This window comes from Cebus imitator, unplaced genomic scaffold, assembly GCF_001604975.1.
Source record: "Cebus imitator isolate Cc_AM_T3 unplaced genomic scaffold, Cebus_imitator-1.0 Scaffold2, whole genome shotgun sequence".
In the NCBI taxonomy this organism is placed as follows: domain Eukaryota; kingdom Metazoa; phylum Chordata; class Mammalia; order Primates; family Cebidae; genus Cebus; species Cebus imitator.
In genome coordinates, this window is record NW_016107317.1 from 14,932,691 (window position 1) to 14,953,818 (window position 21,128).

The 21,128-nt window shown below is 36.6% G+C and overlaps 1 protein-coding gene across 2 annotated transcripts in view; it reads left to right on the forward strand.

The window, feature by feature from the left end:
* GXYLT1 (glucoside xylosyltransferase 1) overlaps positions 1-21,128 on the forward strand; it is a 107,621-nt gene that overhangs the window by 76,093 nt on the left and 10,400 nt on the right. For both annotated transcript variants that reach the window (XM_017530266.2, XM_017530290.2), the window contains one exon: positions 19,102-19,178. In XM_017530266.2, the coding sequence (XP_017385755.1) occupies positions 19,102-19,178 (77 nt within the window). The remainder of the gene's footprint in view (positions 1-19,101; positions 19,179-21,128) is intronic.

The following is a 21,128-nucleotide window of genomic DNA, read 5'->3' on the forward strand; positions in this document are numbered from 1 at the left end:
GCTATTATTTTTCCTGCATGTGCAGATTAATGCCAACTTGGAAACCTGGGTAATTTTGCAGCTTTCAAATATAAATGTATTTGGCTAGCCAGTTCTGCTGCAGTGTGTCTCTCCTGGAAAATGAAAGTTTTCTTTCCTTCTTTAAATGCTCCCTTCTCTGAGGGAGATGATGTCTTCCTTTGACATCATCTCAAAAGCCTGTACAAAACTCCTATTTTTTTTTTTTTTATTACTTATCCAACGAAATCCTAGTTCCTTTGGCTGACATTCATAGCTTCTGAAATCTGACCTTTTCTTCCTCCAAACATATGTCCCTTTGTCCATGTGTATACCACAGCATTCAGGTAGACCATGATGCCCGGATTTTCATTTCTACATCTTTTTTCCTGATACTCCTTCTACCTGCAAAATCCCCTGCACACCTCTTTATCATTGCAAATGATACCCATCTCTCTAGGTGCAGCGCAGGTCCTGTGTTGGCCATGAAACCTCACCAGTAGCTCACAGGGCTTTCTTCTCTCATCTCATAGCCTGTGCCACGGAATCAGCACTTAGTCATTTGTTGTTATGTGAAGTATTTTGCATTAACATTTTACGCTCACATAGCCCATCTTTCTAGATAGATTATGAACTTCAGTTCATAAGTAAAGTTGGCTTTTAAATTTTTGTAATGCAGGTCTGAAAAACATCTTAGGGCTAGAAAGGTGAGTACTGTATTGTTCTACCTTTTACATATATGTAACTACATTAGTGAGATGTGGAATAAATTGGGGTATAAACTGCTTTTAATAATTCTATGCTGTATTAGTCCATTCCTGCATTGCTATAAAGAAATACCTTAGACTGGGTAATTGATAAGAAAAAAGGTATAATTGGCTCACTATTCTGCAGGCTGTATAGGAAGCATAATGCTGGCATCTTCTTCTGGGGAGGCCTCAGGAAACTTACAGTCATGGTGGAAGGCAAAGAAGGAGCAGGTTCTGACATGGGAACAGGAGTGTGTGTGTGTGTGTGTGTGTGTGTGTGTGTGTGTGAGAGAGAGAGAGAGAGAGTGTAGTGGGGAAGTGCCACACACTTTTAAACGATCAGATCTCACAAGAATTCACTCACTAACAGGAAGACAGCACCAAGCCATAAGGCATCTATTCCATAATGCAAACATCTCTCACCAAGCCCCACCTCCAGCATTGGAGATTACATTTCAACATGAAAGTTGGTGGGGACAAATATTCAAATTATATCACATGCTAACTCCTACTTTAAAATCTTCTAACAATACCTTGGGTGGATTCCAAAATGTTCAGATCTCTTTTTGTTATTAAAACAGTCTAGTCCAGGCCAGACACGGTGTCTCACGCCTGTAAATCCCAGCTACTCAGGAGCTGAGGTGGAAGGATCGCTTGGACCCAGGAGAGATGAGGCTGCATGCAATGAGCTATGATTGCATCACTGCAGTCCAGCCTGGTTGACAGAGTGAGACCAAAAAGTAGCCGAAAGCTACTTTTCTAAAAGGGACTCTTTGCAAACATTAATCCTGTTCAAATTGTAAAGTGAATAGCTGCTTCATTTCTAAATAAGATAATACTAATGAAAGTCTAAGATTTCAGGCATCCCATTGTGTTACATATTAAAAGCACAGAATTCTTTATTTCACTAAAGAAGAGACCATTCTAACGTTTATTTTCAGTTCCCCAACCTTTCTAAAATTCATGATATATAAATTATATTCTATAACAGACCTTTTGGGATATTTGACTAAATTTCAGGCATTTCTCAGACAATTCCATTATATTTTTATAGTTGATCATTGTTCCTATATTTTATTTCAGTTTAAATATAGTGGGGTAGAACACATTTTTTGTGTGTTTTCTACCCCATTGTCAGTGTAATCTTTTCTGGGTTTTCACTTTTAGTTACTGTGTGCTTCTTTCACAATTCTTATTATGTATTCTCTATCTGTATCCAATATTTCCAATAGCTGAAGTCCTTGAGGCCCTAATTTCTCATTTCTGCTGATTTTTACTCATGATGGCTTGTTTGGTGATATGGTTTTTAATTTTGGATTGTGAAATAATATTTGACCTTTATCTGTTAATTTCTTGTTTTGGAGTTTTTAAAACCAGAGACAGCATTTTAATCTTAACTGCATGATGTTAAGCTTGTAGTTATGAATATCAGGAGAGATTTTTATTTTTAAACACATTAAATCTGGGTCAAGACAAACAAATCTTGTTTCTTCTTTTTGCTGCTGGGTAGAAATCTTTTTTGCAACCTTCTGTTAAACTGCATGTGAGCATATTATTTATAAGTTTTAATTTTAGAGACAGGGTCTCCCTCTGTCACCCAGGCTTGAGTGGCTCACTGCTGCCTCAACATGTTGGTCTCAGCAATCTTTTTGCTTCAGTCTCCTGAGTAGTTGGGACTACAGGCACATTTTTTATTTTTTTGTAGAGATGGGACCTGACTATGTTTCCCTGGCTGGTCTTAAATTCCTGGGTTCAAGCAGTCCTGCCTCAGCTTTCCGAAGTGCTGGTTTTGCAGAAGTGAGCCACTGCACTTTAGATGTATGTGAACACTTTATGTGGGGCTTCAATTCCACATCCCTACCTTATGTAAGTTCACTGCCTTGTTTCCTGTACCCACGCACCCATTAAAATCCAAGACTTTAGAGAATGGAAATTGGCAATTGCTTTGAGGCCAACTGCTCTTTCAGTGTCAGTTGAAAACTACAGGTTACAGCTTGCTTGTTAGTCCATGTCCTTGGGAGTTTCCTTTACTTTTTTTTTTTTTTTTTTTTTAAATGAACTCAACTATGCATTAGAAAGGATTTATGTTATATTGTATTCAATTTATCTTGGTATCTTGTAGGAGAATTTTTGAAAATATCTAGTCTGCCATTCCTTTAAATTTCACATTCTACCTATTTTTATTCCAGAATTTTCTCCGTGTCTTATTCTGAAGCAATAATGTATAGTAAAACCTACTGTTTACTGAATGGCTTTTATGTGTCAAGTGCTTTAGCTCTGTGATCTCCTTTTGTTGTCATCTTTCCTGTAACACTGATCACTCTGTACAATTAGGATGCTATCTGTTACTCTCTTTTTCTACCCCTGAGTCTTTCCTGTATAGCAGCCATCATGATATATAATTATTTATTTTTCTGCTTCCTTATCTTTGTGTTCCACTATAATGTAAGTCCCATGAGGACAGGGACCATGTCTATCTAATTCTTAGTTCTTAATTGAATTTCTAATGTCTATGTGAGCAGCTTCTAGTGAGCTCTTGATAAGTTTTTGCCATATAGATGAACATAATCTGTGATGTAGGTAATATGCCTATTTAACCTGGACCTAGAGAGGCGAAGTGACTTGTCCAATGTTACAGAAGTAGTCAGTGACAAATGAGAAAAGATCATATGCCAAAGTCCATCCCCCCTGCCACTTGAGAAGCTATTTCTTTCATTAGTTTCTAGAAAGGCAAGGTGAATAGTTATATTATGAAAGTGGCTTGATTAAATGATAACGGAAATAAATTGCTCACATCATTAATTTCAAATTACATTTAATTCTAATACTGTTAGATGATTTATATTATATAGAACTAAGGAAATTTCATAGAGTCAGCACATCAGGGTAAACTGTCCAAGTCCTATTGATTATACTTTGTGCCAATATTTGTCCTAGTTCTGAAAAGTAGATTTCTTATTTATTTTGGAAAGTATTTTTTAAGTGAACTTAGCTATACATTAGAAAGTTCTCACCCCAGCCAAGAGAAATATTGAAAATTGTTTCTCCTTCTTTCTTCCCTCCTCAGTTCTGCTTATTCCCTAATATAAAAGAAAAGGTTGATAAAACTATTGTTTTTACTGAGCATATTGTAAAAATCAGTTTATTATTTTAAAAAACACCACAAAAATTAGCAAGTTCAAAATGTCATATCCTTAAAAGTCTGTAAAGATTAAAAAATAGTAAAATTGGCTTGCTTTGAGTAATCTTTTACAGTTTTCCATTTAAGACTATATTTTTATTTAATTTTTAAATTATTATTTTATATTAATTAATTTTTATAGAGACAAGGTAATGCTCTGTTGCCCAGGCTGGGATGCAGTGGCATGTAGCCTTAAACTACTAGACCAAGCCATCATTTGCTTCAGCTTCCGTTATTAGGACTGCAGGAGTGAGCCACCCTTCTTGGATAATTTCAAATTTTTTTGTAGGGATGGGGTCTCACTGTGTTGCCCAGACTGTTCTTAAACTCCTGGACTCAAACAATCCTCCCTCCTTAGCCTCCCAAAGTGCTGGGATGACATGTGTGAGGCACCATGACTGGCTGACATTATATTTTTAAACTGAAGAATATTTTCTGCAATAGAGGCTGAATGATCAAACTGGTGATCAAAGTCAGGTGAATACTGCAAAGAATATCCATAGCCTGGAGATAGTATGCATCAGAGATGACATTCTCACAATAGAAGAGTAGATGTATGCTGAGTAGAAAGGCTATTTTGGATCTTTTTGTAATAAATCTCTCTGTGAGAAATTGCAGGTCTCCACTGCTGTAGTTCAGTCTTAGATAGACATTGAAATAAATGAATATATGTGCTCTCTGAGTCTAATGACTTTGACTTATAGTACCTTTTTCAGCTTAGTGCTATGAAGAAAAGTGACTCCCATTGTTTGAAAGAGTAGTTTTCTGTAGAGTCTGGAAAATTTTCTTATACCTTTAATGGTAATTTAAAAAATGTTGTCTACAGGGCTTTATACTGTACAGCTGGAAGCAAAATCTGAGTCAATTTCACAGAAAGCATGGAGCCTTCCTCATTAGATTAGTTCCCGTGGCGGTATGCACAATGAACAGCTTTTCAATCTTAAGAGTCAAAGTGTGGGTTCGAGTATGTTAGGTAAATCAATGCTATTTTAACTGCGAAAATGGGATACAAAATATTTTGAATTTTTTTTAATACATAAGGAGTTGTAAAGCTGAGGCTGAGCATCTTCTTCTCTTGAGTGAATGTGTGCTTTCCTCTAACTTCCTCAGGCTAGGTCTGTTCTCTGAAGCCTCACAGAACAAATCTAATCCTTTTTTTTTTCATGTCAGAAAGACCTTTAGAGTTGTAAAGCTGGTATTTAGGGGAAATAACATTTCAAAAATAGGATGATTTTGAGGGAAAGTAAAAATTTAGTATATTGTGTTAATTTCCAAGTACCTATGGATGTGGAGTATGATATCATAGGTGGTGAGCTCCTAAAGGCAGAGGATACCTCTCATCCATATTTTATCTTCCCATTGCCACTACACCTAGTCAATGCTAGATAAGGCTCTTTGGAGACACCCATCCAAATGATCACCGACAAGCCTGTTTGAATACGTTTTCAACAGGTAACTCCCTACCACACCAGACAGCTCATGCTGGCTTTGACAGCTGAGGCAGAATTTCTTTTTCTCTTGAGTGAATGTCTGCTTTTCCTTTAACTTTCTTAAGCTAGGTCTGTTCTCTGAAACCTCACAGAACAAATTTGATCCACTTTTTTTTCATGTCAGAAAGATCTTTAGACATTTAAAGGCAAATACAATGACGCAAAATTTTAATGATGGTATGGTAGGCATCATGCTATAAAGTCAGATTCTGACTTCTCTCTTTTAGGACACTTTGGGTCTTATAGCAACCCCACCCCTACTCTGAGATGGAGAGAGAATATTCAGACAACACAGATTTTGTGTGAATTTTGGGAGATTTCTAGATTCCCTAAGACCCCTCCTCTGCTCCCAGGTTAGGACTTCTGCTCCAAAATCCATTTCACAACATGATACTCCTTCCAGGACTGGAGAAAGATTTTTCTCATGTGTGGACAAGGAATACTGTGAATTCTTGATCTTGATGTGAGTGGCTGGCTATCAACATTGGAAATAATGTGAATGTTGATTATAGCAAAGCACATAGTGAAACTGCCTTTGCAGAGATTATGACAGTGGGAGAAGTCTAGCATGACTGACTCCATCTTGCTTCTGCCCTCACAGGCTGGTTCTCCTTGCTCATTCCTGGGTGTAGGCCAAGCTAACCATGGGAGGAAATTAGTTTATATTTTAACTTTGAAGCAGGATTATAATATTCTTTCCCTAAAACAGACCCTCTCCATGTATAGGGTCTGAAACCGTCTTTGTAAGACTAATGAAAGGCCACAAGATTACGGAAGGGGCCTGAATTCTGCTACAATGTAGGTGTAGTTTCTAAGAATCCCTTATTGCTCAGGGGTCATGTGGCCAGAGGTGACAAGATTTGTGGCTTCCTCAATTGCTTCTATAAATAACATCACTATTGTAGAACCCAAGATTGGTCTTTTGAGGTGTTTTTCAGACTTTTGCATTCTGGCAACTGACTGACTCCACTAGGACCCATGATGACTCATGACTCAATTGTCCCAGTGCCCCCACCGAGAGGTTGACTCAGTGCATGAGGACTGTTTTCTACCTTCCTATGATTTCATTCCCAATCAATCAGCAGCACCTATCTCCGACACCCCTGCCCGCCAAATTATCCATAAAAACCCTAGCCTCTGAGTTCTCAGGGAGGCTGATTTGAGTAATAACACCCATCCTTCTGCTTGATTGGTTCTGTGATTTTTAAACTCTTTCTTTGCTGCAAAACTCTGCTATTCTGAGTGCGTTGGCTTTTCTGGGCAGCTGGCAAAATGACCCATTAGGAGATTACAATAGTGTCTGTGGAATAGTGAAATATTCAAGGAGAGAAATTTTGTTAAGTGAGCAGACCCTGGAGGTTAGAGAGTGGTTGGAGCTGGAGGTTTGGGAATCATCAACATAGAGACAGAAATTGAATTTAATTAATACAATAAATATGTGTTGAGCACTTGCACGATCTGGGTGTTCTGTTAGGCATAGGGATAAAATTATGAGCATTAGCCTGTGTTACAACCTTTAGAGTTTGTATCTACTTGTTGGATCCTCAGGGAGAACAGGTAGATAGAGTAAAGGAGATACCTTGATAGTAATAATTAAAATGATATGTTTATTTATGTAAATATGACTTTCTCATTTTTTTCTAGTGAAATTCTGTCATTTTATTAAAATTCAAAAATAGTAAAATGTCACATCTAAATTTTGGGGGGCTGTTAAAAATGACATTTCAATTTATACATGAACTGAAAAATGAAGCAAGTTCTGTCATAGCTTGACAGGTATAATCACTTATCCTGTAATGCAGACAGTAACCTAATAGCAAGATGCTAATATTGCTTTGGCGCAGGTGTTGCTAATGAACCATTGGATTAGCCTGTATCATATTCTTAATATTTGTGCAAAATGCAAATGTAAGCTGTAAGTTGAAATGTTTAAATGCCAACCGTAACCACAGTTTGACCTTGAAACAATAAGAATTTTGAATTGGGCAGTGATTATAACTTAGTTGTAGCTTCAGGCTCAGTTAGATTTCTGGTTCTCCTTTCAATAGTCAAGGTTTACTCTCAAACAGGAAGTTAAACTCGTCTGGGGTCTGGCCAAGTGACTAGGTGAGAAGAAACCCAGAAGTCATTTTTTTTTTAATTTAAAAATTTTTAATTTTTTTGTGGGTACACAGATGTATATATTTATGAGGAACATGAGATATTTTGACACAGGCATATAATGTGTAATAACCACATCAGGATAAATGGGGTATCCATTACTTCAAGCATTTAACCTTTGTGTTGCAAACAATCCAAATATACTGTTTTAGTTAATTAAAAATGTACAATTGAATTGTTATTGGCAATGGTCACCCTGTTATGTTAGCAAATACTAAGTCTTATTCGTTCTAACTATTTTTTGTACCCATTAGCCATCCCCAATTCCCCCTTTCCCTGCACTAGCCAACCTGTGGTAACCATCATTCTACTTTCTATCTCCATGATTTCAATTGCTTTGATTTTTCTCTCCCACAAACAAGTGAGAACATGTGAAGTTTGTCTTTCTGTCCCTGGCTTATTTCAATTAACTTAATAACCTCCAGTTCCATTCATGTTGTTGCAAATGGCAGGATCTCATTCCTATTTATGGCTGCATAGTATATGCACCAAATTCTCCTTACTTATTCATCTGTTGATAGACTCTTAGGTTGCTTCCAAACCTTGGCTATTGTGAACAGTGCTGCAATATATATGGGAGTGCAGAGATCTTTTTGATATACTAATTCCTTTCCTTTGGTTAAATACCTTACATATCTAGCAGTAAGATTGATGGATCATATGGTAGCTGTATTTAAGTGATTTGAGAAACCTCCAAATTGTTTTTTATAGTAGTTGTACTAATTTACATTTCTATCAACAGTGTATGAGGGTTCCCTTTTCTCCACATCCTCACGAGCATTTGCTATTTCTTGTCTTTTGGGCATAAGCCATTTTAACTGGGATGAGGTGATATCTTATTGTAGTTTTGATTTGCATTTCTCTGATGATCAATAATGTTGAACATATTTTCATGTATTTGTTTGCCATTTGTATGTCTTCTTTTGAGAAATGGCTATACAGATCTTTTGCCCATTTTTATTTGGATTAATAGTTTTTTTTTTCTATACAGTTGTTTTAGTTCCTTATATATTCTGGTTATCACTCCCTTGTCAGATGGGAATATATTCTCCCATTCTGTGGATTGTCTGCTCACTTTGTTGATTGTATCCTTTGCTGAGAAGATTTTTTAACTTGATGTGCTCCCATTTGTCCATTTTTGCTTTGGTTGCCTATGCTTGTGGTGTATTATTCAAGAAATCTTTGCCCAGTGCAACGTCCTGGAGAGTTTCCTCAATGTTTTCTTTTAGTACTTTTACAGTTTGAAGATTTAGATTTAAGTCTTTAATCCATTTTGATTTAATTTTTGTATATGGTGAGAGAGATAGGGGTCTAATTTTATTCTTCTGCATATAGATATCCAGTTTTCCCAGCACCACTTACTGAAGAGACTATCCTTTCCCCAGTATATGTTCTTGGCAACATTGTTGAAAATGAGTTCACTATAGATGTATGGATTTGTTTCTGGGTTCTCTGTTCTGTTCTATTGGTTTATATGTTTGATTTTATGCCAGTACCATGCTGCTTTAGTTACTATGGCTCTGCAGTATAATTTGAAGTCAGGTGATGTTATTCCTCCAGTTTTGTTCTTTTTGCTCAGGATAGCTTTGGCTATTCTGGGTCCTTTGTGGTTCCATATAAATTTTAGGATTGTTTTTCAATTTCTATGAAGAATGTCATTGGTATTTTTATAGGGATTGCATTGAATCTGTAGATTACTTTGGATAGTATGAACATTTTAACAATGTTGATTCTTCCAATCCATGAACATGGAATATCTTTCCATTTTTTGTGTGTCTTCTTCAATTTCTTTCACCAGGGTTTTATAGTTTTTCTTATAGAGACCTTTCACTTTTTTGGTTAAGTTAATTTCTAGGTATTTAATTCGAAGTAATTTCTTATTTACTCTTCTTATTTCTAGTGGTTTGATTGCTCTGGGAGAAAGAGCAGCAATTACTAGATAAGTAGGGATCATTTGCTTTTTACTTAGCACATATTTACTGACTCCTTCCCATGTGACAGCACTTAGTATGTAGTAAGAATGTTATAAATACTTTTTGAGTAAAAATTACCACTGGAGTGTTAAAAAAAGAATTCCAAAAATAATTTGTAAAACTTTGACTTACCTATAGTGAGAATTTTTTTTTCTGTTTGTGTGATTGAACTGTGGAAGAGGTAGTTATAATACTCATCAAAGAGCAAATACTAGTCTTGGATAATGAGATGGATCTACTTCTGGACCAAGACAGTGGAAAGCCCAATGGTCAGGGAAGGAAGCTACATCTTGATGATACAGTTGGAAGATGGTGGAACTGTGTGGAGCAGAGGTCCTTGCTGACTCCTGCAGGACATGTAGCATGAGTAAGAAAATTCTCTTGTATTAAGAGAATTTGAGAGTTTTTTTTCCTATTTAATAGAAGGTTTTGGGTTGCTTTTTAGCATCACATTACCTCATCTATCCTAATGCAAGAACTATTATGTGCTTTTGATTCTCAGATTTTTGTTGTTGCTGTTCCAGTATTGTTTATTGTAATCAGAATGTGGAGAATTAAATAATCATTGTTCTCAGGTGGTTTAAACTATGGTATACCTTATCATGGAATATCAGGAAGCTATTTGAAAGAATGTACGAATATAGAATTATTCCTAAGGTATGTTGTTATAAGAAAAAAAAAGATACAGAACAGTGTTTACAGCTTTGATTACTATAAAAAGAGAAGAGTTATCTGTACACACATATATGCACACAGATACACATGAATATAGTATTTTTATTATAAAGTATACATAACATAAAACTTACCATTTTAAACATTAAATGTACATTTCAGTGGCATTAAGTACATTCACATTGTTGTGCAACCATTGGTACCATCCAACTCCAGAACTTTTTTCATCTTCTCAAGTGGAAACTCTGTACCCATTAAACAATAACTTCTTATTCCTACTATTCCCAGCCCCTGGAAACTGCTATTCTACTTTCTAGCTCTGTGAATTTGAGCACTCTAACAAGCTCACTTAAGTGAAATCATATAGTATTTGTTCTTTTGTGATGCTTTATTTCAAATGCCTTCAAGATTCATCTGTATTGTAGCATGTGTCAGAATGTTCTTCCTTTTTAAGCTGAATAAAATTTCTATTATATGTATATATGACATTGTGTTTATAAATCAATTTGTTGATGGACATTGGGCTGTTTCCAACTTTTGGCTGCTATGAACACAGATGCACAAATATCTGTTAAAATCTCTGCTTTCAATTATTTTGGTTATATACCCAGAAGCGGAATTGCTGGATCATGTGTTAATTGTATATTTAATTTTTTGAGGAATCTCCATAATGCTCTCCATAGCTGCTGCACAATTTTATGTTACCACCAACAATGCACAAGTGTTCCAGTTTTTTCTACATCTTTACCAACACTTGTTACTTTCTATTTCGTTAATTTTTTGTAAATATTTTTTTTAGAGGTCTGGTTTTGCTATGCTGCTCAGGCTGAACTGTGGCTTCTGAACTCAAGGAATCCTCCCACCTCAGCCCCCTGAGTAGCTGGGACTATAGGTCCATCACCATAATAGGCACTTTCTGTTTTTTTGATGATGACCATTCTGATGGGTGTGAAGTGGTGTCTCATTGTGGTTTTGATGTGCATTGATTATAGTCTAGAGGATTAAAAATGTATAAATGATGATAGGAAGCCTTGCCTGAGTATTTTAGTCAGCTATGGGATGATACAGTAATTTTGTTTTTTTCTAAATTGTTTTTTCAACAAAAAAACACAGAAAAGTATTTAGAATTCAAAATGTTGCTTTTCCTTCTTTACCTTCTGCAGATGCAGAATAATGGCCAATATTTCAATAATTTTCATTTGCAACTTTGTTCAATGAAGTTTCTCAGGTTTTCCTTAACATTTGACTGCTCTTATCATGCAGTAGTTAAGAGTATAATTTCTAGAGCCAAGCTATTTGAGTTCACAGCCTGGCCCTGCCACTTACTAGCAGTTTGACTTTTGGACAAGTGACTTATTCTTTCTGTGCCTCAGCTTGCTCTTCTGTAAGATGGGGATTATATTGGTACCTACCTCAGAGGGGTGTTGTGATGATTACATGATTAATATAAGTCAATCACTTGGAACAATTCCTGGGACATAGTAAACACTAAATGTACTAGTTGTTATTATAGTTAAATTACAATACCATGAATCATTTGGTAATAGTACATCATTTATATGTACTTAGAAATTATGTTGTCTTACCTGGATCTCAAGCAAGGGAGTAAAATGGTTTTTCATTATGGGTCCTGGAGAAGAGCCTATGGCTTTGAATAGAAGGGTTTATCTGGTCTGTGTTAGTCAATAAAAAGTAGTTGAAAGTCACCTTCAGGACTTCTCTTGAAAGTAACTAATCTTTTGACACCCTGGGGCCTTGAATCAGTGGTTGCAGATCAATATTTTCTGTATTCAGTTATTGTTCCCTTTCACCTTACACACTATGGGCTGAAAATCAACACACTGTAGCCTGAGAAAAATCAATGGAGTACATTTGTGGTTTAGAGAACACTGGATAGGAGACATACGTCCTTTTGGAAAACCCATACAAAGGAAATTATGTAGACACTTTCTCAGAGGAATCCTAAAGTAATTACTGGATGAATTTGTGATCCGAGAGGTTTCTCCTCAATTACACCGAGAGCGCACATCAATCACTTACCTTGCAGTAAACAAACTGTCTCAAGCATCCAAATAAAGACACCAAGGTTGTCCCTGTTAGAGTAATTGGATCCAGTGGGCCAAAACTCAGAATTTACAAAGTGCTTCTCATTTCTGGCCCATTTGGCCTTGATTTTCAGGGATAGTTACTACTTTCTACTCTTAAAAAGAATCTTATTTCAGCCGTCTTAAGGAAACATGTCTGAATCATTTTGAGCTTTCTGTTTAGTGGAACCAGATAAATTACTATCAGAAGTGAATTCACATTGTGAGTTATGTTTCTTTACCAACATGCACTCCTTCTTGGGGAATTAAGAAAGCACTGCCTTGGTTTTAAAGTCAAGACTTCAAGAGTGTTGGTTGGCCCTTATACTGGGGAGTTAGTTCTGCAATAGCCTTCAAGAAATAAACACACTTCTGTGGTTTGGATGGGGAGTGGAATTTAATACTGTGCTCTCTGAATTCCCAAATACTGTTTACCAGGTGAAGATTATATCAAGACAGATGTGCTATAAGGTTTTCTCAAGTGAATGGTCATTCTTTTGAAATAGGAGAATCCTGGAGAGGCAGAATTTGTATTTGCATTTTCTGAGTGTACTAGAATATTGAAAAGGATTTGCTTATATTGCCATTTACAAATCAGATTCACACAGTTGTTAACTTAAACAAGGTTCAGGTTAAGACTTATCCCTACTTCACTGTGTAGTTGTCAGCTAGCATCTGAACTAGCTCAGGCCATGCCATATTTTAGCCATGACATTGGGCAACTCATTCATTCANATAATCACTTATCCTGTAATGCAAACAGTAACCTAATAGCAAGATGCTAATATTGCTTTGGCGCAGGTGTTGCTAATGAACCATTGGATTAGCCTCTCACCTATGCATAATATTTGTGCAAAATGCAAATGTAAGCTGTAAGTTGAAATGTTTAAATGCCAACCGTAACCACAGTTTGACCTTGAAACAATAAGAATTTTGAATTGGGCAGTGATTATAACTTAGTTGTAGCTTCAGGCTCAGTTAGATTTCTGGTTCTCCTTTCAATAGTCAAGGTTTACTCTCAAACAGGAAGTTAAACTCGTCTGGGGTCTGGCCAAGTGACTAGGTGAGAAGAAACCCAGAAGTCATTTTTTTTTTAATTTAAAAATTTTTAATTTTTTTGTGGGTACACAGATGTATATATTTATGAGGAACATGAGATATTTTGACACAGGCATATAATGTGTAATAACCACATCAGGATAAATGGGGTATCCATTACTTCAAGCATTTAACCTTTGTGTTGCAAACAATCCAAATATACTGTTTTAGTTAATTAAAAATGTACAATTGAATTGTTATTGGCAATGGTCACCCTGTTATGTTAGCAAATACTAAGTCTTATTCGTTCTAACTATTTTTTGTACCCATTAGCCATCCCCAATTCCCCCTTTCCCTGCACTAGCCAACCTGTGGTAACCATCATTCTACTTTCTATCTCCATGATTTCAATTGCTTTGATTTTTCTCTCCCACAAACAAGTGAGAACATGTGAAGTTTGTCTTTCTGTCCCTGGCTTATTTCAATTAACTTAATAACCTCCAGTTCCATTCATGTTGTTGCAAATGGCAGGATCTCATTCCTATTTATGGCTGCATAGTATATGCACCAAATTCTCCTTACTTATTCATCTGTTGATAGACTCTTAGGTTGCTTCCAAACCTTGGCTATTGTGAACAGTGCTGCAATATATATGGGAGTGCAGAGATCTTTTTGATATACTAATTCCTTTCCTTTGGTTAAATACCTTACATATCTAGCAGTAAGATTGATGGATCATATGGTAGCTGTATTTAAGTGATTTGAGAAACCTCCAAATTGTTTTTTATAGTAGTTGTACTAATTTACATTTCTATCAACAGTGTATGAGGGTTCCCTTTTCTCCACATCCTCACGAGCATTTGCTATTTCTTGTCTTTTGGGCATAAGCCATTTTAACTGGGATGAGGTGATATCTTATTGTAGTTTTGATTTGCATTTCTCTGATGATCAATAATGTTGAACATATTTTCATGTATTTGTTTGCCATTTGTATGTCTTCTTTTGAGAAATGGCTATACAGATCTTTTGCCCATTTTTATTTGGATTAATAGTTTTTTTTTTCTATACAGTTGTTTTAGTTCCTTATATATTCTGGTTATCACTCCCTTGTCAGATGGGAATATATTCTCCCATTCTGTGGATTGTCTGCTCACTTTGTTGATTGTATCCTTTGCTGAGAAGATTTTTTAACTTGATGTGCTCCCATTTGTCCATTTTTGCTTTGGTTGCCTATGCTTGTGGTGTATTATTCAAGAAATCTTTGCCCAGTGCAACGTCCTGGAGAGTTTCCTCAATGTTTTCTTTTAGTACTTTTACAGTTTGAAGATTTAGATTTAAGTCTTTAATCCATTTTGATTTAATTTTTGTATATGGTGAGAGAGATAGGGGTCTAATTTTATTCTTCTGCATATAGATATCCAGTTTTCCCAGCACCACTTACTGAAGAGACTATCCTTTCCCCAGTATATGTTCTTGGCAACATTGTTGAAAATGAGTTCACTATAGATGTATGGATTTGTTTCTGGGTTCTCTGTTCTGTTCTATTGGTTTATATGTTTGATTTTATGCCAGTACCATGCTGCTTTAGTTACTATGGCTCTGCAGTATAATTTGAAGTCAGGTGATGTTATTCCTCCAGTTTTGTTCTTTTTGCTCAGGATAGCTTTGGCTATTCTGGGTCCTTTGTGGTTCCATATAAATTTTAGGATTGTTTTTCAATTTCTATGAAGAATGTCATTGGTATTTTTATAGGGATTGCATTGAATCTGTAGATTACTTTGGATAGTATGAACATTTTAACAATGTTGATTCTTCCAATCCATGAACATGGAATATCTTTCCATTTTTTGTGTGTCTTCTTCAATTTCTTTCACCAGGGTTTTATAGTTTTTCTTATAGAGACCTTTCACTTTTTTGGTTAAGTTAATTTCTAGGTATTTAATTCGAAGTAATTTCTTATTTACTCTTCTTATTTCTAGTGGTTTGATTGCTCTGGGAGAAAGAGCAGCAATTACTAGATAAGTAGGGATCATTTGCTTTTTACTTAGCACATATTTACTGACTCCTTCCCATGTGACAGCACTTAGTATGTAGTAAGAATGTTATAAATACTTTTTGAGTAAAAATTACCACTGGAGTGTTAAAAAAAGAATTCCAAAAATAATTTGTAAAACTTTGACTTACCTATAGTGAGAATTTTTTTTTCTGTTTGTGTGATTGAACTGTGGAAGAGGTAGTTATAATACTCATCAAAGAGCAAATACTAGTCTTGGATAATGAGATGGATCTACTTCTGGACCAAGACAGTGGAAAGCCCAATGGTCAGGGAAGGAAGCTACATCTTGATGATACAGTTGGAAGATGGTGGAACTGTGTGGAGCAGAGGTCCTTGCTGACTCCTGCAGGACATGTAGCATGAGTAAGAAAATTCTCTTGTATTAAGAGAATTTGAGAGTTTTTTTTCCTATTTAATAGAAGGTTTTGGGTTGCTTTTTAGCATCACATTACCTCATCTATCCTAATGCAAGAACTATTATGTGCTTTTGATTCTCAGATTTTTGTTGTTGCTGTTCCAGTATTGTTTATTGTAATCAGAATGTGGAGAATTAAATAATCATTGTTCTCAGGTGGTTTAAACTATGGTATACCTTATCATGGAATATCAGGAAGCTATTTGAAAGAATGTACGAATATAGAATTATTCCTAAGGTATGTTGTTATAAGAAAAAAAAAGATACAGAACAGTGTTTACAGCTTTGATTACTATAAAAAGAGAAGAGTTATCTGTACACACATATATGCACACAGATACACATGAATATAGTATTTTTATTATAAAGTATACATAACATAAAACTTACCATTTTAAACATTAAATGTACATTTCAGTGGCATTAAGTACATTCACATTGTTGTGCAACCATTGGTACCATCCAACTCCAGAACTTTTTTCATCTTCTCAAGTGGAAACTCTGTACCCATTAAACAATAACTTCTTATTCCTACTATTCCCAGCCCCTGGAAACTGCTATTCTACTTTCTAGCTCTGTGAATTTGAGCACTCTAACAAGCTCACTTAAGTGAAATCATATAGTATTTGTTCTTTTGTGATGCTTTATTTCAAATGCCTTCAAGATTCATCTGTATTGTAGCATGTGTCAGAATGTTCTTCCTTTTTAAGCTGAATAAAATTTCTATTATATGTATATATGACATTGTGTTTATAAATCAATTTGTTGATGGACATTGGGCTGTTTCCAACTTTTGGCTGCTATGAACACAGATGCACAAATATCTGTTAAAATCTCTGCTTTCAATTATTTTGGTTATATACCCAGAAGCGGAATTGCTGGATCATGTGTTAATTGTATATTTAATTTTTTGAGGAATCTCCATAATGCTCTCCATAGCTGCTGCACAATTTTATGTTACCACCAACAATGCACAAGTGTTCCAGTTTTTTCTACATCTTTACCAACACTTGTTACTTTCTATTTCGTTAATTTTTTGTAAATATTTTTTTTAGAGGTCTGGTTTTGCTATGCTGCTCAGGCTGAACTGTGGCTTCTGAACTCAAGGAATCCTCCCACCTCAGCCCCCTGAGTAGCTGGGACTATAGGTCCATCACCATAATAGGCACTTTCTGTTTTTTTGATGATGACCATTCTGATGGGTGTGAAGTGGTGTCTCATTGTGGTTTTGATGTGCATTGATTATAGTCTAGAGGATTAAAAATGTATAAATGATGATAGGAAGCCTTGCCTGAGTATTTTAGTCAGCTATGGGATGATACAGTAATTTTGTTTTTTTCTAAATTGTTTTTTCAACAAAAAAACACAGAAAAGTATTTAGAATTCAAAATGTTGCTTTTCCTTCTTTACCTTCTGCAGATGCAGAATAATGGCCAATATTTCAATAATTTTCATTTGCAACTTTGTTCAATGAAGTTTCTCAGGTTTTCCTTAACATTTGACTGCTCTTATCATGCAGTAGTTAAGAGTATAATTTCTAGAGCCAAGCTATTTGAGTTCACAGCCTGGCCCTGCCACTTACTAGCAGTTTGACTTTTGGACAAGTGACTTATTCTTTCTGTGCCTCAGCTTGCTCTTCTGTAAGATGGGGATTATATTGGTACCTACCTCAGAGGGGTGTTGTGATGATTACATGATTAATATAAGTCAATCACTTGGAACAATTCCTGGGACATAGTAAACACTAAATGTACTAGTTGTTATTATAGTTAAATTACAATACCATGAATCATTTGGTAATAGTACATCATTTATATGTACTTAGAAATTATGTTGTCTTACCTGGATCTCAAGCAAGGGAGTAAAATGGTTTTTCATTATGGGTCCTGGAGAAGAGCCTATGGCTTTGAATAGAAGGGTTTATCTGGTCTGTGTTAGTCAATAAAAAGTAGTTGAAAGTCACCTTCAGGACTTCTCTTGAAAGTAACTAATCTTTTGACACCCTGGGGCCTTGAATCAGTGGTTGCAGATCAATATTTTCTGTATTCAGTTATTGTTCCCTTTCACCTTACACACTATGGGCTGAAAATCAACACACTGTAGCCTGAGAAAAATCAATGGAGTACATTTGTGGTTTAGAGAACACTGGATAGGAGACATACGTCCTTTTGGAAAACCCATACAAAGGAAATTATGTAGACACTTTCTCAGAGGAATCCTAAAGTAATTACTGGATGAATTTGTGATCCGAGAGGTTTCTCCTCAATTACACCGAGAGCGCACATCAATCACTTACCTTGCAGTAAACAAACTGTCTCAAGCATCCAAATAAAGACACCAAGGTTGTCCCTGTTAGAGTAATTGGATCCAGTGGGCCAAAACTCAGAATTTACAAAGTGCTTCTCATTTCTGGCCCATTTGGCCTTGATTTTCAGGGATAGTTACTACTTTCTACTCTTAAAAAGAATCTTATTTCAGCCGTCTTAAGGAAACATGTCTGAATCATTTTGAGCTTTCTGTTTAGTGGAACCAGATAAATTACTATCAGAAGTGAATTCACATTGTGAGTTATGTTTCTTTACCAACATGCACTCCTTCTTGGGGAATTAAGAAAGCACTGCCTTGGTTTTAAAGTCAAGACTTCAAGAGTGTTGGTTGGCCCTTATACTGGGGAGTTAGTTCTGCAATAGCCTTCAAGAAATAAACACACTTCTGTGGTTTGGATGGGGAGTGGAATTTAATACTGTGCTCTCTGAATTCCCAAATACTGTTTACCAGGTGAAGATTATATCAAGACAGATGTGCTATAAGGTTTTCTCAAGTGAATGGTCATTCTTTTGAAATAGGAGAATCCTGGAGAGGCAGAATTTGTATTTGCATTTTCTGAGTGTACTAGAATATTGAAAAGGATTTGCTTATATTGCCATTTACAAATCAGATTCACACAGTTGTTAACTTAAACAAGGTTCAGGTTAAGACTTATCCCTACTTCACTGTGTAGTTGTCAGCTAGCATCTGAACTAGCTCAGGCCATGCCATATTTTAGCCATGACATTGGGCAACTCATTCATTCACTCATTTATTCATTGTGGAGATATACTATATTTTGAGTAGCAACTAGGGGCTGGAAATAAGCAGTGAACAAAAAGAAAATCTTGTCCTTTATGTACCTTATAACCTTGTTGTAAAGAGTGGGATTGTCCAAATCTGATACAAGGCAGTTGAACTGCCATAACAAAATACCACAGGCTGGGTGACTTAACAGAAATTTATTTTTTCACAGTTCTGGAGGCTTGGAAGTCCAAGATCAGGGTGTGGGCTGATTCCTTTCCTGGTGAAGTTTCTCTTTTTGGCTTGCAGGTGACTACCTTCTTAATGTGTGGGGATAGGGAGGGAAGTGGGGGGTGGAGAGAGTGAGGGAGAGAAAGTTCACTGATGCCTCTTCTTATAAGAGCACTAATCTCTTCATGGGGGCTCTACTCTCATGACCTCATCTGAACCTAATTATCTCCCAAAGGCCCCATCTCCAAATACCATCACATGGGGGTTAATATGTCCAGATATGAAGCTGGGGGCAGGTCATAATTCTGTCCATATTGGGGATATAAAATACTAAATAAGCAAGTACACAGTGGGTCAGATGGTAATATATACTATGGAGAAAAATAAAGCAAGGCCTGGGAGAGTTGATGGGGCTGCTGTGTTATGTAAGGTAGTCAGGAAATGCCTTTCTGATAATGTGACATTGTAAACTGTAACTTTACTCTGTGACTGACAGGGAGAATCATTGTAGACTTTTGAGCACAGGAGAGATGTGAGCTAGCTTATGTTTTAGGTGAATCCCTTTGCCTCTTGTATTGAAAATAGTTTTGGAGGTGGGGTGGGTTAGAAGACCACTGCAGAAATGCAGGCAGGAGCTTGCACAGGGTTACAGAGGCAGAGGTAATGAGAAGTGGTCAGATTCTTAAATCTATTTTGAGCTTAGAGTTGATAGGATTTGGTGATGGATTGGATGTGGGATGAGAGAAAGAGAAAAATCAAGGATGATTTTGTTGACATGAGAAACTGAAAAAGGAGAGTTGCTATCGCTTGAGATGAGGAAGACCAAGGGAGAAGTTTTTTTGGAGGGGATGGCGATTAGAGTTTAGTTTGGCTATTACACATGACAGCAGAGAAGTCAAGAGGGCACTTGAATACAGGAGTCAAGAGTTTTGGGGCCAAATCTGAGCTGGGGATCTATATGTGGAAGTCATCAGAACACAGACCTACTCAAAGTCATGAGACACAGTGAGGTCAGCAAAGAGGTCCCAGGACTGTCTCTGGGAGAAAAAGAGGAAGCATCAAAGCTGACCGAGAAAGAAAAACTAGGTAAAACGTGATCTAGGAGAAAGTGCCATTTCAGAATCCAAGGGAAAAAAAAAGTATTTTGAAAAGAAAGAAGTAGCCAACTTGTCAAATGCTAAATGTTTTTGTTTGTTCATTTTTTAGACAGGGTTTCACTCTGTCACGCAGGCTGGAGTGCAGTAGCATGGTCATGGTTAGGCAGCCTTGACCACCTGGGCTCAAGTGACCCTCCTGCCTCAGCCTCCCAAGTAGCTGGGACCACAGGTGTGCACCACCATGCCTGGCTCTTTCTTTCTTTCTTTTTTTTTTTTTTTTTTTGGAGATTGGTTTTCACCATATTGCCGAGGCTGGCCTTGAACTTCTGAGCTCAAGCAATCCTCCCTCCTTGGCCTCCCAAAGTGCTGGAATTACAGGCATGAGCCACTGTAACTGGCTTGCTAAAGGTTTTGGTGAAGAAATAATAGTGAAGTTCTGTGTACTAGACTGTCTATTGCCCGCCTGGCATCGTGTAAAGCTGGAACTACATTTCCCCAGAATCCCCTTCCCTGTACAGTTCTTAGTTGGGCAAGAGAGAAACTTGCATTGAGATTTGGAAGATGGCAGTGAAGCAGAGCCATTATTCACAGAAAGTCATGGCAGCCAGTTGCGGTGGCTTTGCAGGTTTCTCCAGAGCTCCCAAGTGGTAGCTGTGATGGTCAGGTGCAACCTGGAAATTTCCTGGTTTCCCTGTGAGCTTTGGCTGCTTCTCCCACTTCACTGCTTTAGTTTAGGGCCTAGCAGGGCTGTCCAATCTTTTGGCTTTCCTGGGCCACACTGGAAGAATTGTCGTAGGCCACACATAAGATAACAGTAACAGTAACAATAGCTGCTGAGCTAAAAAAATAAAAAAGGTCATGTGTAATTTTCATAATAGCCACCACGGGAAAGCAAAAAGGTCCTTATATTCAAATGGTTGGACACCTGTGA